The sequence below is a fragment of the Coptis chinensis genome, chromosome 2 (assembly GCF_015680905.1).
Source record: "Coptis chinensis isolate HL-2020 chromosome 2, ASM1568090v1, whole genome shotgun sequence".
Taxonomy (NCBI): Eukaryota; Viridiplantae; Streptophyta; class Magnoliopsida; order Ranunculales; family Ranunculaceae; genus Coptis; species Coptis chinensis.
The window spans coordinates 9763036-9787521 of NC_141457.1; the positions used below are offsets into that span (position 1 = coordinate 9763036).

At 36.4% G+C, this 24486-nt stretch overlaps 1 protein-coding gene, 2 long non-coding RNA genes and 1 pseudogene across 5 annotated transcripts; 2 read left to right on the top strand and 2 right to left on the bottom strand.

The window, feature by feature from the left end:
* Positions 1 to 5580: 5580 nt before the first annotated feature.
* Positions 5581 to 6252, bottom strand: LOC147514777 (uncharacterized). The gene has a single exon (XM_086592683.1). The coding sequence runs from the start codon at positions 6250 to 6252 to the stop codon at positions 5581 to 5583; it is 672 nt and encodes a 223-aa protein (XP_086448809.1).
* Positions 6253 to 16497: 10245 nt separating this feature from the next.
* On the top strand, positions 16498 to 17221 carry LOC147514778 (uncharacterized). The gene is made up of 3 exons (XR_015213283.1): positions 16498 to 16635; positions 16941 to 17018; positions 17150 to 17221. It is a non-coding gene; the product is annotated as an uncharacterized LOC147514778 (long non-coding RNA).
* Positions 17222 to 20633: 3412 nt separating this feature from the next.
* Positions 20634 to 21428, bottom strand: LOC147514779 (uncharacterized; annotated as a pseudogene).
* Positions 21429 to 22348: 920 nt separating this feature from the next.
* LOC147514780 (uncharacterized) lies at positions 22349 to 23418 on the top strand. Of its 3 annotated transcripts, none has more exons than XR_015213286.1 (3): positions 22349 to 22362; positions 22751 to 22827; positions 23192 to 23418. It is a non-coding gene; the product is annotated as an uncharacterized LOC147514780 (long non-coding RNA). The 3 variants fall into 3 exon arrangements; XR_015213284.1 differs by lacking the exon at positions 22349 to 22362 and adding an exon at positions 22584 to 22659; XR_015213285.1 differs by lacking the exon at positions 22349 to 22362 and adding an exon at positions 22584 to 22655.
* The last annotated feature ends 1068 nt before the right edge of the window (positions 23419 to 24486 follow it).

Consider the following 24486-nt stretch of genomic DNA (forward strand, 5'->3'; position numbering starts at 1 on the left):
CATAGAAGAGTGCGAGTAATTGGATGTAGCATCAGATTTGAAATTAAAGGGATTAACAATTTCTGTTACTTCAACGTCCAAAACATAGAATCATTGCAAGAATCCATCGAGCGAATAAAGGAAACTTCTATGAATATCTACATACTGTATACAAAGCGCAATGACTTATCACAAACAACAGACCGACTTTTGTTAAACGAAGTAGAATTGAACTTGTAGGCTTCAAATCAGTATAAAATAATATGAAAATTGGTACTTATATAGTTACATCCGCCTTGCAACCACAACACAATTGGCCACTAATTATTTGGGACTTCAGCCTCTGTGTGCTACCATGCTTCTACAACAACAACATAATAATAATAATAATATAAAAAAAAAAACTCCCCACAATGAATTCAATGACATTAAAAGCTTTGTCTGACATTTTTTTTCTGCTAAATATTTGATATGATAACATTGAAAAAAATGTAAAGAATGCAATAATAAAATACATAGGGAAAAACAATAATGAAGAAGATTACCTCAAAATTTCTATGGTTAGATCAAAATTGCTGGCAGTGTAGGTTTCAATATATGAGAAAACTAGTATATACACAAAGTATTAAAAACGAAAAAAAAAATTACCTCAATCAGATGGCTATTGTAGATGTTGCGATTGAGGTTTCAGAATAGTTTTAGGTTGAAAAATTAAAGGTATATATATACAGAGAAATTGGTATGGAAATAGAAGTAGTTGATTCAATTTAGAAGACATTGAAGAAACGTCAACTTCTAATTTGAAGAAACGTAGGTCTGTTAAATTTATAATTTTGATTTTTAGCAAGAGTAGGGGGTATTAGGTAAATATTTGTTAAGTTGTTTGATAATAAAGGAGGAATGGCTAAATAATAAAAATAGAAAGATTTAAATTTGCCTACTCGAGAGTTGAGGGGGTTTCCGAAAGACCCGCCTATCATATAGTGTAGAGATTTACCAAGTATAATTAACAATGGTCCCACAACAAAAAACAGGAAACAAGTGAAAAATACATGTGCCTCCCTGCTCTATCTCTCTATCTCTCTACCTCCCGCTACTCTCTCTTTCCATTTTTTCTGGTCTGTTATCTCATCTCTTGAAACAAGTGACACTTCCTCCTTTTGTGTGTGAGATGTGGTATGGTCGTTGAACAAAAGAGAAGCGTATCAAAACCTAATTATCCCTCAATAAGTAAAGGATGAGTAGGGTATCGTTCCACTTTTAAGTGTATGTTTATATGAAGGACAAGACTGGAAAGGGGGTTTAGGGATTAAAAACTATGATTATAGATATTGTAGATTCTAATGCTAAACTAAACTAAACTAACTAAACTTATACTAAAGCTAAGAATTGGAAATAAGGAGAGAATATGAGAGAGATAGATTCAAGAGATTCAAATCCACCAATGCTTTTGATTCAATGACCTTCTGCTTCATGTTGTTCTCCAAGTAGACTACAATCGGGCAATCGAGCGAGTGCCGATGCCCTCTTGGATGAAACATCGTTAACAATTAACTCTACTTAAGGTTGTTCCTATGTTCATATTACTAGTATCTTCTTTCCTTTTATGTGAGCTTGGGCAGCTATTCAATGAATTACCATCTAAGGCAAACACAAGGAATACTTCCCTTACTCTAAAACACTACACAATTAGAAGAAAAGTAGAGAATAATAGTATAATATTCAATTACAATAAATAAAACTCTATTCTAGCATTATATTCAATTGCAATAAATAAAAGCATGTTACTAGCAAATATTCAATTGCAATAAATAAAACCCTAAACTAGCATGATATTCAATTGTAATAAATAAAAACCTTAATCTATACTTACATCCCCTGGTGTGGGTAATGGAACTAATAACTAAAAACATAAAGAACTAACCTGATTGAAGAACACCATAAACCAGAAAAATCATTAAATCTTAAGCACCGGCTTCATCTCCTCCCTTGAAGGAGAAGATTAGCCTTCCATATAGAAAGAAGAACACGAAGAACGAGAAGAAGAGTCGAAGAACATAAGACTAGAAAGACTAATTTATTAAGACTCAGCTAGTTAAAACCGATCTTTTATTATTAATCTCTCTCTGCCTCAAGTTCTGGAGACAAGAATATAAGTGAATTGGCCAAATACATGAGGCACTTAGGTCCTCTATTTATAGGGGTTACAATGAGTTCTAGAAGCATTCCAAACCGTCATTTGTTTCCTAATACAAATAGGTTTCTTTCAGAGTCCGACTTCGTCTTCAAAACTGATAAGGAATTGGCTACAGTGTCGATTCATGCATCCGGGCGCATTATTCATGCCCCCAGACTTAATCAATGCCCGACGGGCTGATTTATCGTCCCAGACGCACTCAATGCGTCTGGACGCTCGATACATGCGTCCCAGACGCATAAGCCGATTTTCTCTCTTCTGCTCTATCCTTCTATCCTCTTTTGCGGGCTTTAGTCCAAACAACGAATCCTTTGGCCTTGGGCTTCCAAATAGACTTTAAAATAGGTCCAAGTCGCATCTTTAACAGCTCCAATTCCTTGGCCTTCTCCATGATTGTCCACGGGCCTCCCATGTGATCCTTAATGCTCCGAATTTCTTCGTTTTACCCCATTTTCTCTAATATTCTACAAAACTCTCTTTTTCACCTGTAGAATCTTAAAACACAACTTATAAACACTATTAGTCCACTAAGATGGCTAAACAAGAGGCATAATCGAGGGTTAAATAGCACTTTTTGAGCACTTATCAACAAGTAGCATTTTTTATAGGCTGAAAATGCAGTATTTGCTCTCTTCTTCTTATAAACAAGTAACATCATTGCCCACTATATATTGATCTATACAAGCTTGGAAATTCTTCTTGTTAACACCATTTTTGGGATTAAGTGCTTCTTCTTAATTCAATGCCTTTTCTTATATACCTGTGATTTATCGACGACGACAAAGAACTAAAATTATCCTCATTATATTAACCATGTTCTATAGTTAACATTCGCATTATTGAAAAACACAGTCGAGCAACCCAATAAGAAAATTATGTTGACTCAATTTCTAACTTCCATTATTCTTCCAAACACGAACAAAATTGACGTTGCTGAAGATGATTCAAGGCTCATTATACCAATAAGAACAAACCATGAGTTTAACTGAAAAAAATTCATCTGCAAGTGTGAGACATTAAATTGCATCTGTATTTTTTTTTTCGATAACCCATCCCCCTATTATATTTAAAGGCTGAAAATAGAGTTTACAAACTCAAGATTACATGGAGGGTGTCTACCAAGAATCTGTTGTGAGGCCCAGGAAGCCAGACCACGAGCCACACCATTCCCAGTACGACTAACCCAAGAAAAAACCTGCTTATCCAGCCCTGTAACTAAGGCAAAGATATGCTGAAAAACAGAAAAGGAGTTCCACCCTAGAAGAGATCTATTACAAGCTTTTAGAGCTGACATCAGGGATTGACAATCTCCCTCCAAAATAACAAAAGAAAGTTTCAATCTTATATCCAACAAGATTGCAACTTCAGCTCCAATCATCTCAGCCTGCTCTGGATCACTTGCAGAGAATCTTCTAATGGCAGCTCCCAAAATGACTCCCTCCGCATCTCGAGCAACAGCCCCTACAGCCACACTAAAATGAGATCTGTCAAAAGCAGCATCAAAAGTTAACTTTAAACCATGGAGAGGAAGGTGGAGACCAAGAGCGAATATTAAAAGATATAGGCATATCAGAATGGGATAAAGAGAAAAAAGCAGAGCTATTTCTTTCTTTCTTCATCTCAGACAAGTTCAAAATGGATTTCAAATCTATAGGCATGCATTCCATCCTAGCCTTATTTCTAGCTAGCCAAAGCTCATATAAGAGATAAAGACAAAGATAGCCTTTTCTGCAAATATCTTCATCTTTAGAGGAGCACCAGCAGATGAACTGATTTACCCAATCTTTAACTTCCCAATCAGGGCGAACATTTGTATCTAGCATAGCATTGGAGACATACTACATCATCTTAATCCATTTACAAGAGAAAAAAAACATGAGAAGCAGTTTCAATACATCTTTGGCAGAAGGAGCAAGTTATATCTCCTTTGAACTTGAACTTGTGTAGGACATCCCCCGTAGGAAGTCCACCAATATATAATTTCCAAATAAACAGCTAAGTAGCAACATCTAAATGAAACTTCCAAAGCTTTTTCACAGATAAGGGGTTGAAAAAGGAAGAAAAAGATATATTGTCTTGCTTGGTGAGAAAGATATAAGTTGATTTAATAGTGAGTTCACCATTCTTAGTGATAGGCCAAATAATATGATCAGGGGATCCTGATGGTTTAATCTGGATTCTGTTGATGAATTGGATGATTTGAAAGGGAAACAATTCTCCCAATCGATTTTGATTCCAGGACAGGAGAAAAGGGGAAAAAAGATAGCTAACTTTGAGGTCAAGAAGAGTTGGGCCAGAATCAAGCAAATTTTTGAGGATGATAGGTTTACCCAAAAAGGTGAGCCAAGGATCATTGTAGATAGAAATGGAAGAGCCAGCTCCAATATTCCATAAAAACCCCTCTTTGATCTCTTTTAAAGTTCTGATGATGCCTCTAAAGAAATAAGAGGTGTCCCTAGGAAGACTTCTCATATCAATCATATTCTGCCATTTTGGATAAGTTTTCTTAAATAACAGTGCCCATTTGGACAGCTCATCCTTAATCATCCTCCAGCAATGCTTGCTAATCAGAGTTTGATTCATATCTCTTGCTTTCCTAAACCCTAGACCTCCATTAGATTTACTTCTACATAATTTGTCCCAGCTGATGGTATGATAGGAATGAGAAGTTTCAGAGCCATTCCACCAAAAGTTTCTATTAAGCTGATCCAACTCATCTATGATCTTACAAGGAAGAAGATAGGTACTCATAACATAAATAGGCATTGCTTGGGCTACAACTTTAATAAGGGTAGTTCTGCCAGCAAGAGATAAAACTTTGGCTTTCCAACCAGTGATTTTCCTTTGTACCTTCTGAATCAAATATTCAAAATCCTCACTTTTCTTTTTCCCCAGCAAAATAGGAACTCCCAAGTAAACTTCCTTCTCATCAAATAATCTCATCTTCCATTGTTTCAAAATACTTTTCTGGGTTTGTATAGAAACATTTCCATTAAAAAAGGCTCTTGACTTTTCAAAATTCACTGCTTACCCAGAAGCTTCACAATAGGTTTTAATAAGATTCATCATACAGTCAGATTGTTTTGAATCAGCTTTCATCTTTCTCATATTATATAGAACTTCACTTGCCAGCCCAATATTATCTTCAATAGATCTACCTTTGACAAAGGCACCTTGAAGGGGGGAGATGAATTTGCGAAGGAGTGGTTTTAACCTGGTGGCCATGATCTTGAGATAATCTTATAAGAAAAGTTGTAGAGACTAATGGGTCTAAATTTGGTGATATGCTCAGGGTTTGAAACCTTGGGAATAAGAGTGATGAAAGTCTCATTTAGACAAGGAGCTAATTTAGAGAAAGTAAAGAAAGCTTTGATTGCTTCAGAAATCTCAAGATGAATAGTATCTCAGTACTTTTGGTAGAAAATACCCTGGAAACCATCAGGCCCAGGAGCTTTAAGGGCACCCATACTTTTGATGGTAGACCAGATCTCAGCATCAGAAGGTACTGTAGTTAACAAGATGTTTTCATTAGGAGTGATACAGGGATCAAATAAAGCTAAGACATCAGGGTTGGTATTAGGTTCATAAGAAGTAAAAATGTTCTTAAAATAAGCATTGATATTGTGCCCAACCTCCATTTTTTCTGTATCCCAGCCACCACTATCATTTCTGAGCTTTTCAATACTATTTTTCCTCATTCTATAAATAGTAGATAGATGAAAAAATCTAGTATTTCTACCTGCATCCTTGACCCAGTTTGTGGTTGATTTCTGTTTCCAAAAGCTTGCTTCCTTATCAAGTAAAACCTCCAATTCTTCTTGAAGAGATAGGAACTTGGAATAGTTTACAGCTACCTCCATATCTTGAGAGAGAATATTATCCAACTCCTTTCTAACAGTCTTAATCTTAAGAGAGACGTCCCCAAAGACCTCAACATTCCATTTTCTCAGATTTTTACTAGTATTTTTCAATCTATTATGAACAGACAAAGCAGGGGTACCAGAACAGTCTCCCCTAGAAGTATCTTCCCAAGACAAAGCAATCACATCTTTACAAGAAGACTCTTTAGTCCACATCTCATAAAATCTAAAAGGTTTTTTTTTGTTTTTTGGATGGAAGTATTGAGATTTATAGACAGGGAAAAATGGTCAGAAGAGGGGATGGAAATGTTTTGAATGAGAGAATGCGGGAAAAGTTCTAGTCAATCTGTGGTGGCTAGAGCTTTATCCAATCTTTCCAGGATATGATCTCCAAATAACCTTTTATTAGACCAGGTAAACCTTGATCCTTTAAACCCCAAATCCATAAGACCAAGATCATCATTAACCACATTCATGCTTCTATACTGAGTACCATTACCACCAACTTTCTCTAAAGAAGAAGAAATAGAGTTAAAATCACCAAAGAGGACCCAAAGACCAGGAATGAGTAAGGACATCTCACATAACTCATCCCAGACCCTCTTCCTCTTATAAGATATAGGCTCACCATATATATAAGAAAAAAACCAATCATAATTGGAAAAGTAATTAGAGAGTTTACCTATAATATGATTAGGTGTAGCTCCTAAAATTTCCAGCTGAATATTATCTTTCTAAAACATAGCTAATAATTTTCGCAACGGCAAAAAAGCGTTGCTAATAATTTTCGCAACGCTTTTTAAGCGTTGCAAATATGGTGTGGATAAAGTGTTGGAAATATTTGCAAAAAGCGTTGCAAACAGAAATTTCCAATGGTTATTAACCGTTGCAAACACAACTTTCCAACGCTTATTATAACTATTTCGTGCACAAATTTAAAACCTTTGCAACGGTTTTTTATTTCACAAACGCTTTTTAAGCGTTGGTAATTTGTTAAAATTTTTACCAACGGTTTGTAACCGTTGCAAAGTTGTTAGTTAATTTAAAAAAAAATCGTTTGTAACGGTTATAAACCGTTGCTGATGGGTTGCTAATAAAAAAAAATCTCATATTTTGTAGCAATACCAGCTAAATCTACAATAAACAATGAATACAAGAATACAATAAACAATGTATCATCGTTGCCAATTGAAATAACTGAGTCCACAACCATAGATGTGAAAAATTCTTTTTCACCACTAATCAACTTTGAAAAGAGTGAGGTAGCAGCACACTTTGTAACAAAATTTACACAGCCTGCATACATACAACATTTCCATCTTCCCAACTAAGCTACGTTCTATTAAGCGAAATATGATTCACTCCCACATAGTTTGTATATACAGGTTTTCACCTCACACATGGCTGCCAAGAGGTTTGAGAATAGATGCATTGAAAGAGAATCGAAGAAACTAGAAAGATTAAAGCAAAACACCACCAAGTAATAGGGGTAAACAAGTAGGTCCCTCATCAGACGATTTACTCCATCCATAAATTAACATTTTTTTATGGTAAGGATGATCAATGATAATCATCAACTTGACACATTATGAAACAAAAAGGAATAAGGTGGTTCGCAGTATCTTCAAAACCAAATTAATATGAATGGAAAACCAGGAAAAAAAAATATCAATCATTTACTTCCTAAGTTGCACTGCAATAAAAAAAGTAATATCAGAGAAGGTGTCCTTACCAGAGAGTTGATGTAGCTTGCCCCTTGCCCAAAAGATCCCTGATAAGTGAGATGTGAAATTCAATTACCCGTATTTACAACAACTCTTTAAATCCCAAAAGACCATTGAAATGTAATAATACCTGGGAACTTTGACCCGATTGAACTCCAGCAGCCTCTTTTCTACCATGACCACTCTCCTTTGCTATCACCCTGTCGAAATTGCAATTCCTCAGATAAATTAAATATCGTGTAGAAAATTAAGCTACAATTGACAAGTCACGAGAATGGATCAAGCTACTTTGTAGTGTCCTCTCCATTTTCAAGTAGAGAGAACGAGAGAGAGAGAGAGAGAGAGAGAGAGAGAGAGAGAGGGGGGTGGTTTGTTACCAAGTCCAACATTTTTTTTTGTATTATGTAAGACAACCTTGCAAGAAACCCAAAGAAAATGACGTAGCCGGCTTTGGAATATATGTTGTTTCATTTTTTTATGTTTCAAAAGAAAAGTAATCTGAGGGATAAATAACTTCCATAGTCTCTAACAAGTAGATAGATTCAAAAGAATAAAAAACACAAAATGTAATGAGAAATATTTGATTTTTCTATTTCTCCAGGATCAAGCTTATATGTTGAGAGCAATGAACCGCTTATAGGATCAACACAGTAAATGTTAGACGAACTAAAATAAGAACCCACCTACAATATTCTTTTATTCATCCATAAATCTATCAACCTCTATCCCAAACACCATTTCCAACATAGCACAATCACAAATCCATTACACACCAAGATGCTAGTAACCGGCGTAATATTATAAAAGAAAGCAAGAATAAGATATACTCATATATATATCTATCTTAATTAACACATTTGAACTACTAAGAATTGGCAATTTCCATTGAAGAAGTTCATAAAATGCAAGATGAGAACATAACTACATAACTTTAATGGTAGATTTACATACTAATTAGCCACCAATTACAGATGAACCATACATTGGAACATAAGAATCACCACTCGTGTTCTAGTTCCACATCTATTTCCTATAAAAAAAAAACAAAAAACAAAATATTACACTACAAAAAAAAAAAACAAAAAGGCTTTTGATATTGGAAGATTAAGATCAAGTTTGAAGACTTACTCTATTACTCCTCTTTTGTTGATTGCACAAGGATAAAATCCAACTCCAACTATCACTACACCATAATAGCCATTTTGTAACAGTGCAAATTTTCAATAGGTAACGGATATAATCATTCTCGATGCAAGAATGCTTATATCCGTCCTTTACTACAACAAGTGTTACTTAAAATCTTGAATTAAAATTTAATAATGTTTTTACGGTTATTTTGGGATATGCTAACATTTATATCCGTTAGAAAAGGAAACAAATATGCATAATAAATTGAAAAATAAAAAAAAATATCACAAGCGGGCAAATTTGGTAACGCGGTCACATTTCCCCCTTATTTTTTCTTATTTTTTTCGGCTAACAATTAGAAAAGGAATTATAATCTCGCCTCTTTTTTCGTACGGCAGGAAACAAAAAAAAACCACTCTCTCTCTCTCTCTGAAGAACCCTAGTTTCTATTCGCATCTTCTACGATTTCTCATTCTCGACGAACCAAGTCAATCTCTTCATAGATTCTTGATTTAAAAAGGTTAGTTCTTTGCTGACTCTCTCTCTCTCTACTCTTGGTTGTTTGTATAACTTATGGATGTAGTCCCAATTTCCAGTGATTATAGGATTTGTCTCAGAAACACATAATGCTCCGCTTTTACATACACGAAACGGACTTCATTAGGATCTGTTTTTCGTGAGGTCGTCACGTCGCTATCTGAGAGGGCATTCTCTGTCATCGTTATTTCATTCTTGGTGATGAAAAAATAGTTGTAGAGATTAAGATTTATATAGTTCTCGCTTTGCTTGCAAATAATGCGATAGTGATCGATGATTTCCGAAAGCATCCGCAACTCCAAAGTCTTGTTTTATTGATGGTCTCCTTGTTCTCCTGTGTTTGGTTATGGTTTGCTTCCCCTTTACTTGGAGACCCGAGTTTTGAGTTAGGGCCTTAGCTGGTATCTTTGATATTGTTCAGACGATTTAAACTTAATGCAAGCTTAAGTCAGAATTTATAAAAGCAATATGTTTGTTTGCAAATTGCAAACGTGGCATACTTTATTTGGTTAAATAGGAAATCAATCATTTACTCTCTAAGGAAGCCCATATGCATCCACACTCATTACAAACTGAAGCCTTAAAATCAATTATCCACCCCCTTCTTCCTCTACCTAACAATTGGGAGATCAGATCTGTTTGCTTTTCATTGATGACTCTTTCTCTTATGAAGATTTACCACCAGTTGTGAAGGCACTATAATCTGGAAATGGCTTTGATAAATTCTTTGAAGAGTATTATTCCTTAGTTCTATAATAAACATGTCTGTATTTAGGATTGAATGGACTTATTTACTTGTTTTTATTGAGTTTTTTATTTTACGCATGTAAAGTGTATATTATTTATATTTATGATGCCGCTTCTTTCTTGTTTTTTGTTTATACATAGTTGGAAAACTAGCTAATTGGTATTTATGTTGACTATTATTTTCCCTGGTTTCTAAATATAGTATAGAATGTCAGAACCAATAGACAAAGAATGGATGAGTGAAAACGAAAGAGGCGGCGTAGTCTATTCATTGGGAGTTGAGGTTTTTCTTAAATTTGCATTGTGGAAGTTGGGCGGGAAGAAGTGTCCTTGTCCGTGCAAGAAGAAGTGTCGGAATAGGTATTGGTTGACTTATAAAGAGGTTGGATACCATTTAATCTCAAAGGTATAGAGAAGTCCTATCGTGTATGGACTTTACACGGTGAGGACTTATCTAACGCTCTTGCTCATCCTCCATTGGTTGCAAATATTGGGGAAAAAACTCGGGTTGATGATGGGTTTGAGATGGGGACACCGAGGAAGAAACCATTGGGGAAGTCGGATTGGGATGGGAAATTTTGTTGACTCTGCTTTTAGATTACACGGTGATGCGGTGACAGGTGATGGCAGTTTGGGAATTGAATTTGATGAACCTTATGTTCCTGAACCAGACTTAGGAAAGAGGTATTACGATTATAAGAAAAAAGCAACTGAAAAATTGTATCCTACATGTGAGGGTCCTGAGACAACTCTCTCAGCACTTGTAGAACTTCATAATGTAAAGAAGGAATTTGGTTGGTCCGAACCGGTATGACAAGACTTTATCCTTGTTGAGGCGATGGTTGCCTAAAGGTAACACCCTCCCCGAAAATATCCGGTAATGAAGGAGATGTTGAAAGACTTAGGGATGAAGGCTACGCGGCATTCATGCGTGTGAGAACAATTGTATCTTATATTGGAAGACGAACAAAGATTTGATAGAATGTCCCGAGTGCCAAGCACCAAGGTTTAAAGTTAAGGAGGGGAGTAAAGGGAAGAAGAATTCCAAGGAGCCTAACAAGGTACTAAGACATTTTCCTTTAATTCCAAGACTCAAGCGGTTGTATACTATACCATGGATAGCGCATGAGATGACATGGCATGCACGAGCAGAGACTTCTACGGCTTATATGCGTCATCCAATTGATTCAGGTCAGTGGAAAATTTGTAAAGAAAAGTGGCCAAACTTTGCTAATGAGCAAATGCAAGAATGTTTGGCTTGCAATTGCAACCCGATGGGTTTAATCCGCGCGGGCATTCAGTCTACTAGTTATAGTTGTTGGCCTGTTATCACTGTGCCTTACAATCTCCCCCCTTCTATGTGCATGAAAGCAGAGTTTCAGATGTTGTCTTTACTTATACCCGGTCCAAAGGCACCAAAAGGAGACATCGATGTTTTTCTTGAACCATTGTACGATGAGTTGAAAGAGTTGTGGGAAGGAGTGCCGGCTTATGACATGAACAAAAGAGAAAACTTCAATTTGAAGGCTATGCTAATGTGGGGTATCCATGATTTGCCTGCATATGGAAACTTAGCGGGCTGCGTAACACATGGTTACAAAGCTTGTCCTGTTTGTGGTGACAATACTTCTTCCATATATTTGAAGTCTAGTAGGAAAAATGTATACTTAGATTACCGTATATTCCTTAAAGGTAATCACCCGCTCGAGAACGGCAAGTACTTGGGGACTAATGGGTAGCAAGAAAGAAGAGCGTAGAACTCCTCCTCAACGATTAAATGGTGATGTACTTTTGCAAACATTGAAGTTATGTGAAGTATAAACCTGGTCGGGAAGGAAGAGAGGTGGTCAAATTGTGGTTGACGACAATGAAGGTAATGAAGTTACATCGGCATGGTATAGAAAGTCCATATTATTTTTCTTGTTTATGGATCTATCACAAAGTTCGTCATGTTATTGATGTGATGCACATTGAAAAGAATGTTGCAGAGCACATACTAGACACAATCCTTAATAAGAAAGACAAATCGAAAAGATACAAATCCGGTGCACGAGAGGATATGAGGGAACTTGGCATACACCGGGATCGCTGGATGCAAACCGACCCGCGCAAGGGGAAACAAGTTAAACCCTACACAGACCGTTCTTCCTAGATAAGGCGAGAAGATGGATTTCCTTAAAACTTTGAAAACTTTGAGGCTCCCTTCAGGTTTTTCATCTAATCTGAGTAACATTGTCAGTCTTGATCCGCCTGGTTTGCTTGTAATGAAGTCACACGACTATCATGTGATTATGCAATATCTTTTGCCTGTGCTACTTCAACATGCTTTTCCAACTCATCCTGATTTGCGGAAAGCTCTTCATCAGATAAGCTTATTTTTTAACCTTTTGTGTTCGAAAGTTGTAATTCGGAAAGAAATCCAAGATGCCAAGTACATGGTTGCAGAGGCGTTGTGCGTGCTGGAAAAGTACTTTCCACCATCATTTTTTGATATTAGCATTCACCTTGTTGTGCATCTAGCTGATGAGGCATTGATGTGTGGACCAGCTCGAGATCGTTGGATGTATCCGTTTGAGCGGTAAATAATTCTTCTTTCAATCCCAATTTTTTTCCTTTGCTTTTAAATAAAATTAATAAATGCATTCATGGGTTTATCACTTAATTAGGTCAATGAAGGAGTGCAAAGATATACCCAGTAACAAACGATTTGTTGAAGGATCGATTGCAGAGTCGTATCTTGTCTCAGAGTCTGTTAGGTATGCAATGGAGTACATTCCAAATTCACAGCCCAAGAATCACAAAACCACTGGTCAAGTGTTTCTAGATGAAAATGATGAATATAGCGATGAGGGTTCTCGTGGCTTGAAGGTAAAGATGTAATTTTGTCGAAGGAGCAATTTGTACAAACCGTAGATGGCTACTTTTCCGCTTGGAAGTCGATGGACTTGATGATCACTACAGTGTTAGTTTTTGGCATGAATGTTTACTTCCCTATTAATAAATTCACACATATATACTAACTTCTTTGAATAAATTGTAGTGAGTATCGTGAGTCTTTGCAATCTAGTTCCCGAGGTAGCGTAGAAAAGGAATAGCAAAGACGTAAGAGATACAAACAGATTTTATCGACCGGTTATATAATAAGGTCTTTGTTAATTAGGATAGTAAGTTATGCTTTTATGTTATTTTCACTTTTGAATTGTGGTATGTTCTCTCGTAGTTGTTGGAGAATGGCTTACACTTCATCTGAATTGTGGTTCTTTGCTAGAGGGCCATTGTTCAAAGCTAAAACTTTTCGAAGTATCGCATCAATGGTTATGTATTTTCTACTAAGTCTCACGATGAAACCGTTCTTACGCTAAGACTGTGGTGTTTGCATGAGTGCAATTACTACATTTACATCAAGTAGGAGGAAAGATAAAAATCCTATCGATCGTCCGCTAGGTGGTATGGAGTCATCAAACAGATACTAGAGGTGAATTACACAAATTTCAAGGAAGTGGTGTTTTATTGTGGATCGGGTTAGGGTGGAAGATAAGACCAATGGATGTAAGCTATGCCCAGACTCTAACTTGGTGGTGGTAAATTTTAATCGGCTCAAGAGTTCCGACAAAATGTTAGATGAGCTGGCCATTTGTGCTAAAGAAGCCCATCAAGTGTTCTATTCAAGGGATTTGAAATATCCTGATTGGTGGGTGGTCATACATTCACCAAGGCGAATGACTAGCGAAGTGGACAAGCTAGAAGCACCAGAACCAGAAGACTTCCAATCTACTCTTGCAGAGCAACCTCATTTGAGATCACTGTTAGAACCACGTCGTTGATTGTAGTGTGCAATAATTTTGAAAATATGTTCAAATGCATGCCTTCCTTTTTTGATGATCATCTTAAGATTTTCTAGTAGTTTGGAAAATTAATTTTGGATATTATGGTTACTTTGATAGTGCATATTCTTTTATTTCTTTTCGCTCTTTTGAATAATTGATTATGTCATATTTTAAGTGTTATGAAATCCTTAATAATTTATTTTCAAATGTTGTTGGAAATTGTTAGGCTATTTTTAAATAATGGAATCAGGTGGTACAACTGCACACCCTAGTGCATCAGATGCCTCTTCTCCCACAGGTCAATGTACTTCTCCATCCAAGAAGACACAATTAATGGGTCCCTCCGGGAAAGTGCTTGTTGAGTTATGGCCTAATGGCCAAATTGTTGGACAAAATGCAAGCAAGTTCAAAACTGCAATAGGGAACGAAGTGAGGCTTAATATCCCTATCAACACCAAGGATTGGAGACTAGTGGATGATGGCTTTAAGGATGCAATTTGGAAAGCCTTGACGGTAATTATTTTTATTTATTTATTTAATGTGTTAATTAAATAATCAACTTTACCATTTAGCTATCTTCATATATTGTTTCTTATCAACTGTACTCATGATAGGAGGAATTTGAATTTAATGTCGAAAACTTTGAAGCTCGTCCGTTGGTCGAGACAAATTATTCTCAAAAACTTAGGACACAGAAAGCGACATATAGGTCAAAGTTTTTGGAGAAAGCTGAAAACATTGAAGCAGCTAAGGCAAACTGCCCACCTGCTATTAATCCAGCTCTTTGGGTAGATTTTGTCGACTATGAGCTTCAAACTAAAGTAAAAGAAAGGAATGCGAAAAATGCGGCAAATAGGGCCATGAATACTATTGGTAGTACTAATGGTAGGAGAACCTTCTCCCAAAGGCATAATGATCTGGTACGTATCATTTTCTAAATTATTAAGCCTTTTGATTATGTATATAGATATGAATACTATTGTTGTCCTTTTGAACCACTATTACTAAGCAATGATTATTTGCCTATAGCAACAACAAAACCCTCAAGCAAAAATAACTTCGAGTTGATGATTGGCTTAAGGGCCGTGGAACGCAGATGATGGAACAGCTTTTTGGAAAGTGCTCGGGAAAAATATGTGAGTAGAAGTTTTATCGCTATCTATTTGATAACTTCAGTTTTTTGATTGCTACCGGTATATTTTGGGCTATTTGATTGCCCTTTTTCAAAAAACAAATAAATGCGGGATCAAGTGAAAGCAGTTAAAGAAAGAAGACTAGCATCTGGAGAGACTGACACGGGAGACATTGACTCCGATGCATTGGCTGAAGTACTTGGCAAGGATAAGAAGAACCGTGTTCTTGGAGTTGGTTCTAATATCAGTAGGAAGCAGCTACAACATGCTGCTGTCGCAAGCGCTTTACTCAACCAAATGGCTACTACATCAGTTGCAAAGGTTGAGGCCGATGTGGCTACATTTAAATCGAAGGTCGAGACAGACATGTCTGAGGTCAAATCAATGCTCAAGGTCAGTTTTTTCTTGGCAATTACGGTTAATGGTTAGAGTTAGTAATATGTAATCCACACTTTAAAATTATCATGTCATCATCTATACCCACACGTGTTCTCGCTCAACAACAACTAGGCAATACTACAAAGAGGTAATAATGTGATGACCAATGCCGAACCACATATGGATGTGGCTACACCTTAACTGAAATTGGTTCTAGTTCCGCTCAACGCCATTCTCCAGCAACCCCTCAGAACTTGACTCCTGCTTTTGGGTCGCTTGAACAGCCTAGAGTCACATTACTATATAAGTTTGGTACAGAAGTTGCTAAAGGGTCTATTGATGTAAGTGCAAAAATTTGTCATGGCAGAATTCTGGTTGGTGGAGAGAGAAGAGTGTATATTGATGAAGTAATGGTTCCCGATGCTGCTGTTTATGATGGTCCACAAGATGGTAATGAAACTTTGAATGCTTGGCTTGAATGAGGGTATATAGCTTGGCTTGATGGGCGATTGAAGTATGATTGATATTTGTAGGATTGATGTTTGTAGGTTTTAGACCTTTTGTGGATTTCTCTACTTTTTGCTCTTCCTGCTTTAGTTTAAGCTCAAGACATATTTTTATGTCGTTGTGGTTGCCATGACTTGGAACTTTTTGGGTGCGTTGTCATGCCTTGAAATTTTTATGTGGTTAGTCTTGGGTAGTTGTAATAATATAACAAACTCTTTTAGTCTGTCAAATCTTTTTATTGGTTTTATGTAAGTGACTTGCCTTGTTGTAAACAAACCAAGGCCTTTTGTGTATTTAAGTTTAAGTGTGCGATGGCGGATGTCGAGATACTTGGAGCAATTAGTAGTCACCGGGGATGGATCGTAAAACCCCGGTTAGTTTTGTTTATTTTCTTCTTCTTCTTTCTATTAGCTATTTTAATATGAAGTTCTTATTTTCATTTATATCACTAATAAATGTGTAATTTTTTGATGCATCAGGGTTCATAATGTTGGAGAAATGCCGTTGAGTGTAAAAAGTAGGAACCGGGTTGCTTTTTTGCTTGGACTTTGGTTGCTTTGTGTTGTGGTTCTCATGGTTCACATATTTTGCATTCTCTTGGTATTCATATTGCCCACGGTATGAATTTCTTACTTTTTATCTGTTTATAGTGTAGTACTTGAAATGAAACAATGCCTAAAAATTTAATCTAATGCACATCGAGCTCAAAATGTTAAATGTTGAAAAAGATGCATCTTGAAGAAAAAATTGTTGAAGTACTTGATATGTAATAACATCATGTTTATCACAAGTTATGGAACTAATTGGAAACAACACGACTTTTATCTTTAATTACTTCGGTTAGTTATCCAATCTTTGATATGGAAGAATTGTAGGTTTTGTAAATGTGTTCTGATGTCTGCTTATCTGATTTGTTGGTGTAGGATCATTTTTCGATATATTGCATAACTCTTATGTGAAAGGTGGTCTTGCTTTGGGAGCTCTGTTGGGCCCAGGCCGAGGTTAGTTTTGGTGTGCTAATTAATTTACTAGTTACAATTTTTCAACAAGACTGGATTTAGGTGCTGAAATTTGAAAGTAACTGTGCTTAGATTGAGTCATTGACAGTTTTTGGTGGTTTCATTTGCTGCAGACTTGCTTTTTGATGGTCTCATTAGCATTTGGCAAGGGTTCACCAAATATGAACTCTCTTGTGGGATTTGGATCTATTGTTGCATTTCTTATAAGTCGCGGTAAGGTTTGGTCAAAAAGTAGATTGTTTCTTATATAAATAGTTTTTTTTGAGTGATTTGGTTTATCCGTTCCTTATAAGTTGTCTCTCCTAGTAGGTGTCATTGCTAAACCCTGGGCTTGGATGGGATGCATCATTCTTCGATGAACCGGTGACTTTTATAATCTTAATCTTTTAAACTCCTCGACCGGTTTCTTAATGTACTCATGTACTTGTTTGCATGCCCAATCTTAGTTAATCAACAAGAGTAACCTTAGAAGTATGAAAGTATTAGAGGCATGTTTTTTTTCCTTGGTTTCCATGGTCCACTCTTTTGTGATATAAAACACCTATAGAAATCTAGATATAAGAAGCTTTCTTGATCGGCAATCGTAGATGAGACAATCGCTTTTGTTCTTCAAGATATGCTATAGGAAGAGTGCATTACTAATATGCATCATATTATTAATCGATTGAACTCGTTCATCGCTAATTTCACTACATTGTAATACGTTCTCCTTGCTAATCCTTGGCAATCGTATACTTAACTTGTAGGTCTAATCTCAATGCCTGACTTAGATTTGAAGTAGTTACACTAAAATATATTGATAGGGAAAAGGTTTTGTTGAATATCACGAACAATATCAAAATATGTTCAAAACAATGAGACCGAAAAAAACTTTTTTGCAGCTCCCAAATGGACAAATTGTCAACTACTCATGGCAATATTATGTATGAAAAAGATGAACAAATGTATCCCTTGAATATAGTTCTCAAGATAAGTCGTGGTTTTTAGTATGCAGGTCATGCTTCTTGGTTTTGTTCTTCTTGGACGCTCTCTTGAAGAAAAAAGCGAGACTTAGTGCTTCTAGTGACATGAATGAACTCTTAGTAAGTGCAACTATTTTTCAGACTTTAATTAATAGCATTCTAATAAAAATATAGATTTCTCTATGTCGAAGTTTCAGAACTAACTCTGAATTTTCTGCAGATCACTAGTATCTTCTCAATCACGATTAGTGATTACCTCGGGTGAAGGTGACCTATCTGGCGATATCGTACTTTCGGTTCCGATTCAATTTGCATAGAAGTTCCTCTCCGATGATGTAATGCCACGGAGATTCAGTCTTAGTTTTACACCGGGAAACCATTCCCGTAGATGTGAGCCATTTAAGCAAGCTTTTACATTTCCTATGAGCTACGACCATTTCTTCGTTGACGGTGACTTGCTTATGTGTACTATAACCGTCTTTTGACTACCGACTCGGGGAAAGGTTATGGCAGCAGAGGTGTTGTTGATGAGTCTATGCTTACAGGGAAATCTCTTCCCCGTAAAGAAAAAAGGGCTTTGCGCTTCAAATTTGAACAATGAAATTGGGTATGCTTGCGTAAGCTTAGAGCTATCGACTTATTTACCACTACTAGGAATAGCTTCAATTTTCATGCAAAGTAATGCTTTGAAGTGGCCTAATACCAAATCGAGACCTAGTGTGCTTATTAAGTATTAACGCATGAGAAACTACTTTTATAGACCTTATCCGGTAGTCCGTTATTAAACTTGCTTTCCGGAGGATGGATTTTGACGTTGTTTGAAAGAAATGCAATTGTTTCTTCACGGGATGGTCCTCTACGGATTGAAGCCACTACAACCGGTTCAATGTCAACAATTTCAAAATTGTACGCATGGTAAGTCGCTTCTCAATCATTGATGTCCGAAGTTTGAACTACCTGCTTACTAAGTACTAGAGCATGCTATTCCCGTTAACTCATGGTTATGGATTCGTCAAGTTCGTAATGCTTAAATGTTTATGTATCCAGATTTATAATATCATGGTAAACCACATGATATGCTATACTTTGTTTCAGCACTTTCCGACTTGAAGACGCATGGGATAATTATTAAATATTTATCTACAAAATGGAAACCTCCGAGGGGGGAAGGGGGTGGGGCAGATGATAGTGGGTCTCTCCCCTGCAGTAAAATTATTAAATTAAGGGTTTAGAGAACAACATGCTAGATCTTAGACTTTGTGAATTATGAACATAAGAGGTGTAGAGGGAATTTTAGGACGATAGCATTCAATTTGAACTTTCATGCGCATAACAAGATTGGTTTTATGCATTTGGTTTAATTTGTATTTAAGCTTGAGCACACTTGATAGTGAGCTTCCATTCCTTTGCTTTCAGGTTGAAGATGCTCAAGGTCATGAAGCACCTATACAAATCGCTGGGCCATTTGTGTACACCATAATGACTTTATCAGCAACAACTTTTGGTTTCTGGTATGCAGTACATTGGAGTTGCCTGCCTCTTTTCCTAGCTATATAACAGATGATGTAATATGAAAATGTAATGTGATTGAACTTCAATGTGTTGTATGCTTAGTAATCAAGAAATAGAAACTTATAAAACTTTAGCGGTTTGAGACTAAGTTTTGGAAAAAGTCGTTTCAATCGTTTAACACCATACAACCATTGCAAGATAGCCCGAAATAGTAAAAACATCCATGATGAGGTATTTTATTGCTCATAATTATGGTACTTCTTCAACTTCTTTTCATGGATTGAAATGGCTGTTATCAGTTGCATCACTTCATTCAGGAGCTTATTTGTAATTAGGATTTTCATTCGAACGAGGAGTGTCCTTGAGCTAGGGATGAACAACAACATTGTCATGTTTGGTGTCTCATTGTCGGTTTTCTTTTTTTCCCTTCATCTTCCTTTCCCTCTCTCAATTTGTTTCACTCTCACCATCTCGCAAATCAGATTTTGTGATTTTCTTCTCTCCAAAGCTGACTAATTTCTTCTCTTCCTTCTCTTCTCTTCCCTCCTGCAAACCCCAATCCCTATTTTCAATTCCTTATCTCCAATCCCCGACAAGATTCCTGATATTGTCACCGTCACACGGTTACTAGTAAATAAAGTATGCACATGCTACTTCTCTTCCTTACACCTTTAGTGGTTGTTGTACATGTGTTTAGGTACTACATTGGAACTCATATATTTCCGCACGTATTGCTCAATGATATCTCGGACCTGATGGAAACCCATTGCTTTTGAGTATGAAGCTTGCAGTGGATGTCTTGGTGAGTATCTAGAGACTATATGTTAGCTTAATGATTTCTGGACCTGATGAGAACCCATTGCTTTTTTGAATAGCATACTAAGTATACAAATAAATGTAGTTGGCTTTATTTTTTGATTATTTAACTGTTTATTTATTTGTTTGTTTTTCTGTTGAAGGTGTAGTTATCTTCTTTAAACGAATTACTTTGACGTGTATCTAGTTTTCTAATCGAGTTCTCTTTGGCTTACGTGATAGTGTGAAAACAATTTAAACAAATTTAAGATAAAATGCGTTAGATGAAGACGAAAGAAATGATCTTGCATCATTTCTTTCTGGAACGTCAGGGACCTCCCAAAGTATTTCTGAATTTCTGAATCTCCTTTACAATTACCCTCCAGTTGAAGCCGTTCTGTTCAGCGGGTTCCACTTGGTTATCATTTTCAACTGGTCGATTTTCATTCTCTCCCTGATTCTCATCTCCAGGTTGTCCCTCAACTTCAGCAGCGTTTTCACCATCTGGCCTAGCAGCACCAAGAGCATTCTCAGCCCTAACAGGAGGTTGTGGTTGTGGAGGTGTCGCTGCCCTATGCATGCCTTGTGAAAGCCACTATATCAAAGGAGTGAGAGCTCCAGTCTGATAGAAATAAACCAGTGCTGCGAAAACTAGAAGCAGGGCAAGTCTCTGTTTTGATCCATCTTGGTTGAACACAAAAATGACAAAGACCAACTTCAATATCGGCCAGCAAAGTCAAGTTGGAATGCGGCGAAATCTCCTTACAACAACTTGTCTTTATGGTGCATGTTGTTGCCGCCCCTCTTATCCATGCTCGTCAGTCATCGCTCCACCCTCAGCAGTAGTTCTCCTTGTTGGTACAGTGTAGTTAAGAGGAATTAGTGTGTTGGAAGGAATTCCAGACATCGGAGGCATAAATGGGAAAGTGGGCAAGCAAAAAGAAAAGACCACCAAAGGTTAGTCTTTGTTCTTGATTTTGCATAGGAATTAAACTCGCACAAATGCAGGGCACATGATTGGAAACATCATTTTGATATCACCATTAGGAGATGTCGGGAAACCAGCTGGCACCTGAGACTGCTTCATTGATTTGGGTATTGAGGACGAAGAATTTGCTTCCATCAAATTACATTATTATTATTCTTTGATTCAATTGATGCTTACCATTTTTTCTGATTCAGTACTGGAGTTTCTGGGACACATTCCGTTGCTACAGAGACTCCCTAGTTCATCTCTCAAGAAGATGTTACTTCATATGGGATGGAGAGGTAACATGTTGTTGTTTATTGATGTAACTGTTCAAGTTTATTGATGTTGCTAAATCAATGATCTTGTAGGTATTGTAACTCCCCGCTCACGAAGGCGATGTAATTGTTTTGTCTAAGGTATTTACTTTCTTCAATACCAGTGTTATTATGTCAATTTTAGCATATTTACACCCCCCACCAACACATGCACACACTGAAAAGCAAGGACGAGATAGATTAGATTCTGATGCATTGTAATTTGATGATGGCAGCTCACCTGCTTGGTGCTGCCTAATAGATACAGTTCTTTAATGAAGCCAAAATCGATATGGAATGTTGATGATACACTATGCTCAATGTTGGAACATTTACTGCAGTTGGAGCCAATAGACGTAAGTTTCATTATTCGATTCTTTTACCATCTCGGTATTAGGAGAGGATACAAAAAAAACCACAATCTAATTAATTTTGGCAGAAACAAAGAGATCCTTAAAATAGAAGAAGAATACTATACAGATCTAGTAAACTATAGTGAGCCAGTAGTAGATTTAGTGATTCTTTGCATAAGGTGCACATGGCAGCGATAATTTCTCAAATGAATTTGCCTAAGTGATCAACGCTACCAATACATTAATATCTAGTTGATGTTTTATTAATAGATAGTTTTTTTCGCAGAATTCTTAATGCACTGTATCTCTAAAATGTTCAAAATGATTTGCGTGCCTTGGCTGCAATATCAAAGACTGTTGATTGCCTTAAGTTTGTCCATAGTTTGCGAGTCGTTTTCTTCTTCTTTGGGGATCTTAAAGGTGAGTGCATTTTCTATGTCTTAGATTAAATAGTCACCGGGACGCCGCCGTCACCACCGGTGAGATAGCATCGATGAGTCTGCTTATGATGGACCGTAGTATCTTATTGCTTTCCCGAGCCACGTTTTATAAGCAAAAATGACCTCATCATCAAGTGTGGTTTTTCAAGATATTGCTTTCAAAGACTATTATTGGAGCTACCAAAGTGCACCATTCAAATCGAGTACGTGCTTTCAGTGACAATAATGAGATTATAGGTCATAATCCCAGTGCAAAAAAATTGGTCGGCATAAGTAGGTGTCTACTTGTAACCCTTGTGTGGTTCATGAATAAACCTTTATTAATTTGTATCCTTAACATAATCTTGACTTATTTCTTTCACTTGCAGTCAAAATTGGACGGCCTGGCTACCGGGTAACTAAGCAATTTGATATGGAGACAAAGCAGCAGTCTCTTCTCTTCCAGGTGTTTATCTTTGTCTAATACTATCCGTTTAGTTAACTTCTATGACATTTTTTTACCAGTATTCTATCCTAATGCCTTTGTCAAAAAACATTTTACTAGAGCTAGTAAAGTCACAAAAACCATTGTGGGTCAGCTTGAAGTGATTTGTATGGGATTAAAGTATGCCTTCGTCCATAGAAATTAGTTGTTCTTATCCATAAGCTTTATTCAAATAGCGGTCTAATAGCTGAGGAAGTGCTACTGCAAGAGCTGACATTAGCCCACCACACTAACCTACTCATAGTTTCTTCAGTTCTCACAACCCGATGAAAAGTTTCTTAAGAAATTTTGTAATGTTTCTCTCACTTTTTTCAGTTCTTGCCAGGCTTTGTCAAATAAGTGGTGATATCGTGGGAGAAGTTATGGGAATTGCAAATGTGCACCCCTGAAACTGATGGGGGAACACTTGAGAGAGCAATAACAGGCGAGCAGTGACGACCAATACAATGGGATATTCTATGACGGCATATTAGACATCCCAAAATTAGGTTAGGTGAAGTCATTTCTATATAAGTTTGATTTGGATTGGTGTCTATTTTTATACTAATTAATGTTTAATTGATTAGTGGTTTTGTTTTTTGTTATTATATGTTGATTAAGTTTGTGGAATGTGATATCTCTATAAGATGGAATATTCATATGTGCTAGAGTTAGATGTGCAGGGTGAATTTTTTTAGACATTTTGATCTGCAAAATATAATAAATATATTTTTTTTACTAACAAAACTTTAGTAACAGATATATCCGTTACAAACATCGATATAAATAGCAAGTGGCACATATATTACTAACGGATATATCCGTTACAAATATCGATATAAATAGTAAGTTGCACATCTATTACTAACGGATATATCCGTTACACTAATCGATATTAATAGCAAGTGGCACATCTATTACTAACGGATATATCCGTGACATATAAAAATTGATTTCCCGCTAAAAAAGTAACTAAAGAAGCGCCAAACGTTACTAACACTTACATCCGTTAGAAATGAATAGATTTAACAATTGGCTATCCGTTACAAAGAATTATAGTAACGGATATAAGTGTTACTAAGATTACTTTAAGTAACGGTTATATCCGTTACTAAATTTAGCCTAAGTGACTGTAACACCCCAGAGCTAACAGATATAAGCGTTAGTAAAAATATAAGTAACGGATATAGCTGTTACAAAATGGCTATTATGGTGTAGTGTATATTCCAATTAATCTCAATGCTCTTCGACTCCCGTTTCTAGCCCGGTCTTTCCTCACATTCGCAAACCTTCTTCATAGATCATACAAAATATCAAAAACCCATGTTATTAAGTAGGCTTTACAACTAAAATTAATATAATCAAGACCAAGTCTCAAAATTATATCAAACTTTTCTATCCTGAGTCATAAATTTACAATCAATGACCAAGAAACAAAAATATACATCAAACTAAACTAATTCAGTCACACCAAACAAGTATTTGCCAACAAAGCTAGACCCACTAAGTGTATACGTACCAGCACCAATAAATTTGCTAATGTCCAAGAAATTATTTATCATCAATTCCTTGTCATATATGGTGTTATTAATACAAACATGGCTCAAACTAATCTAACTCTAGCCAAAAAGATGAACTGAG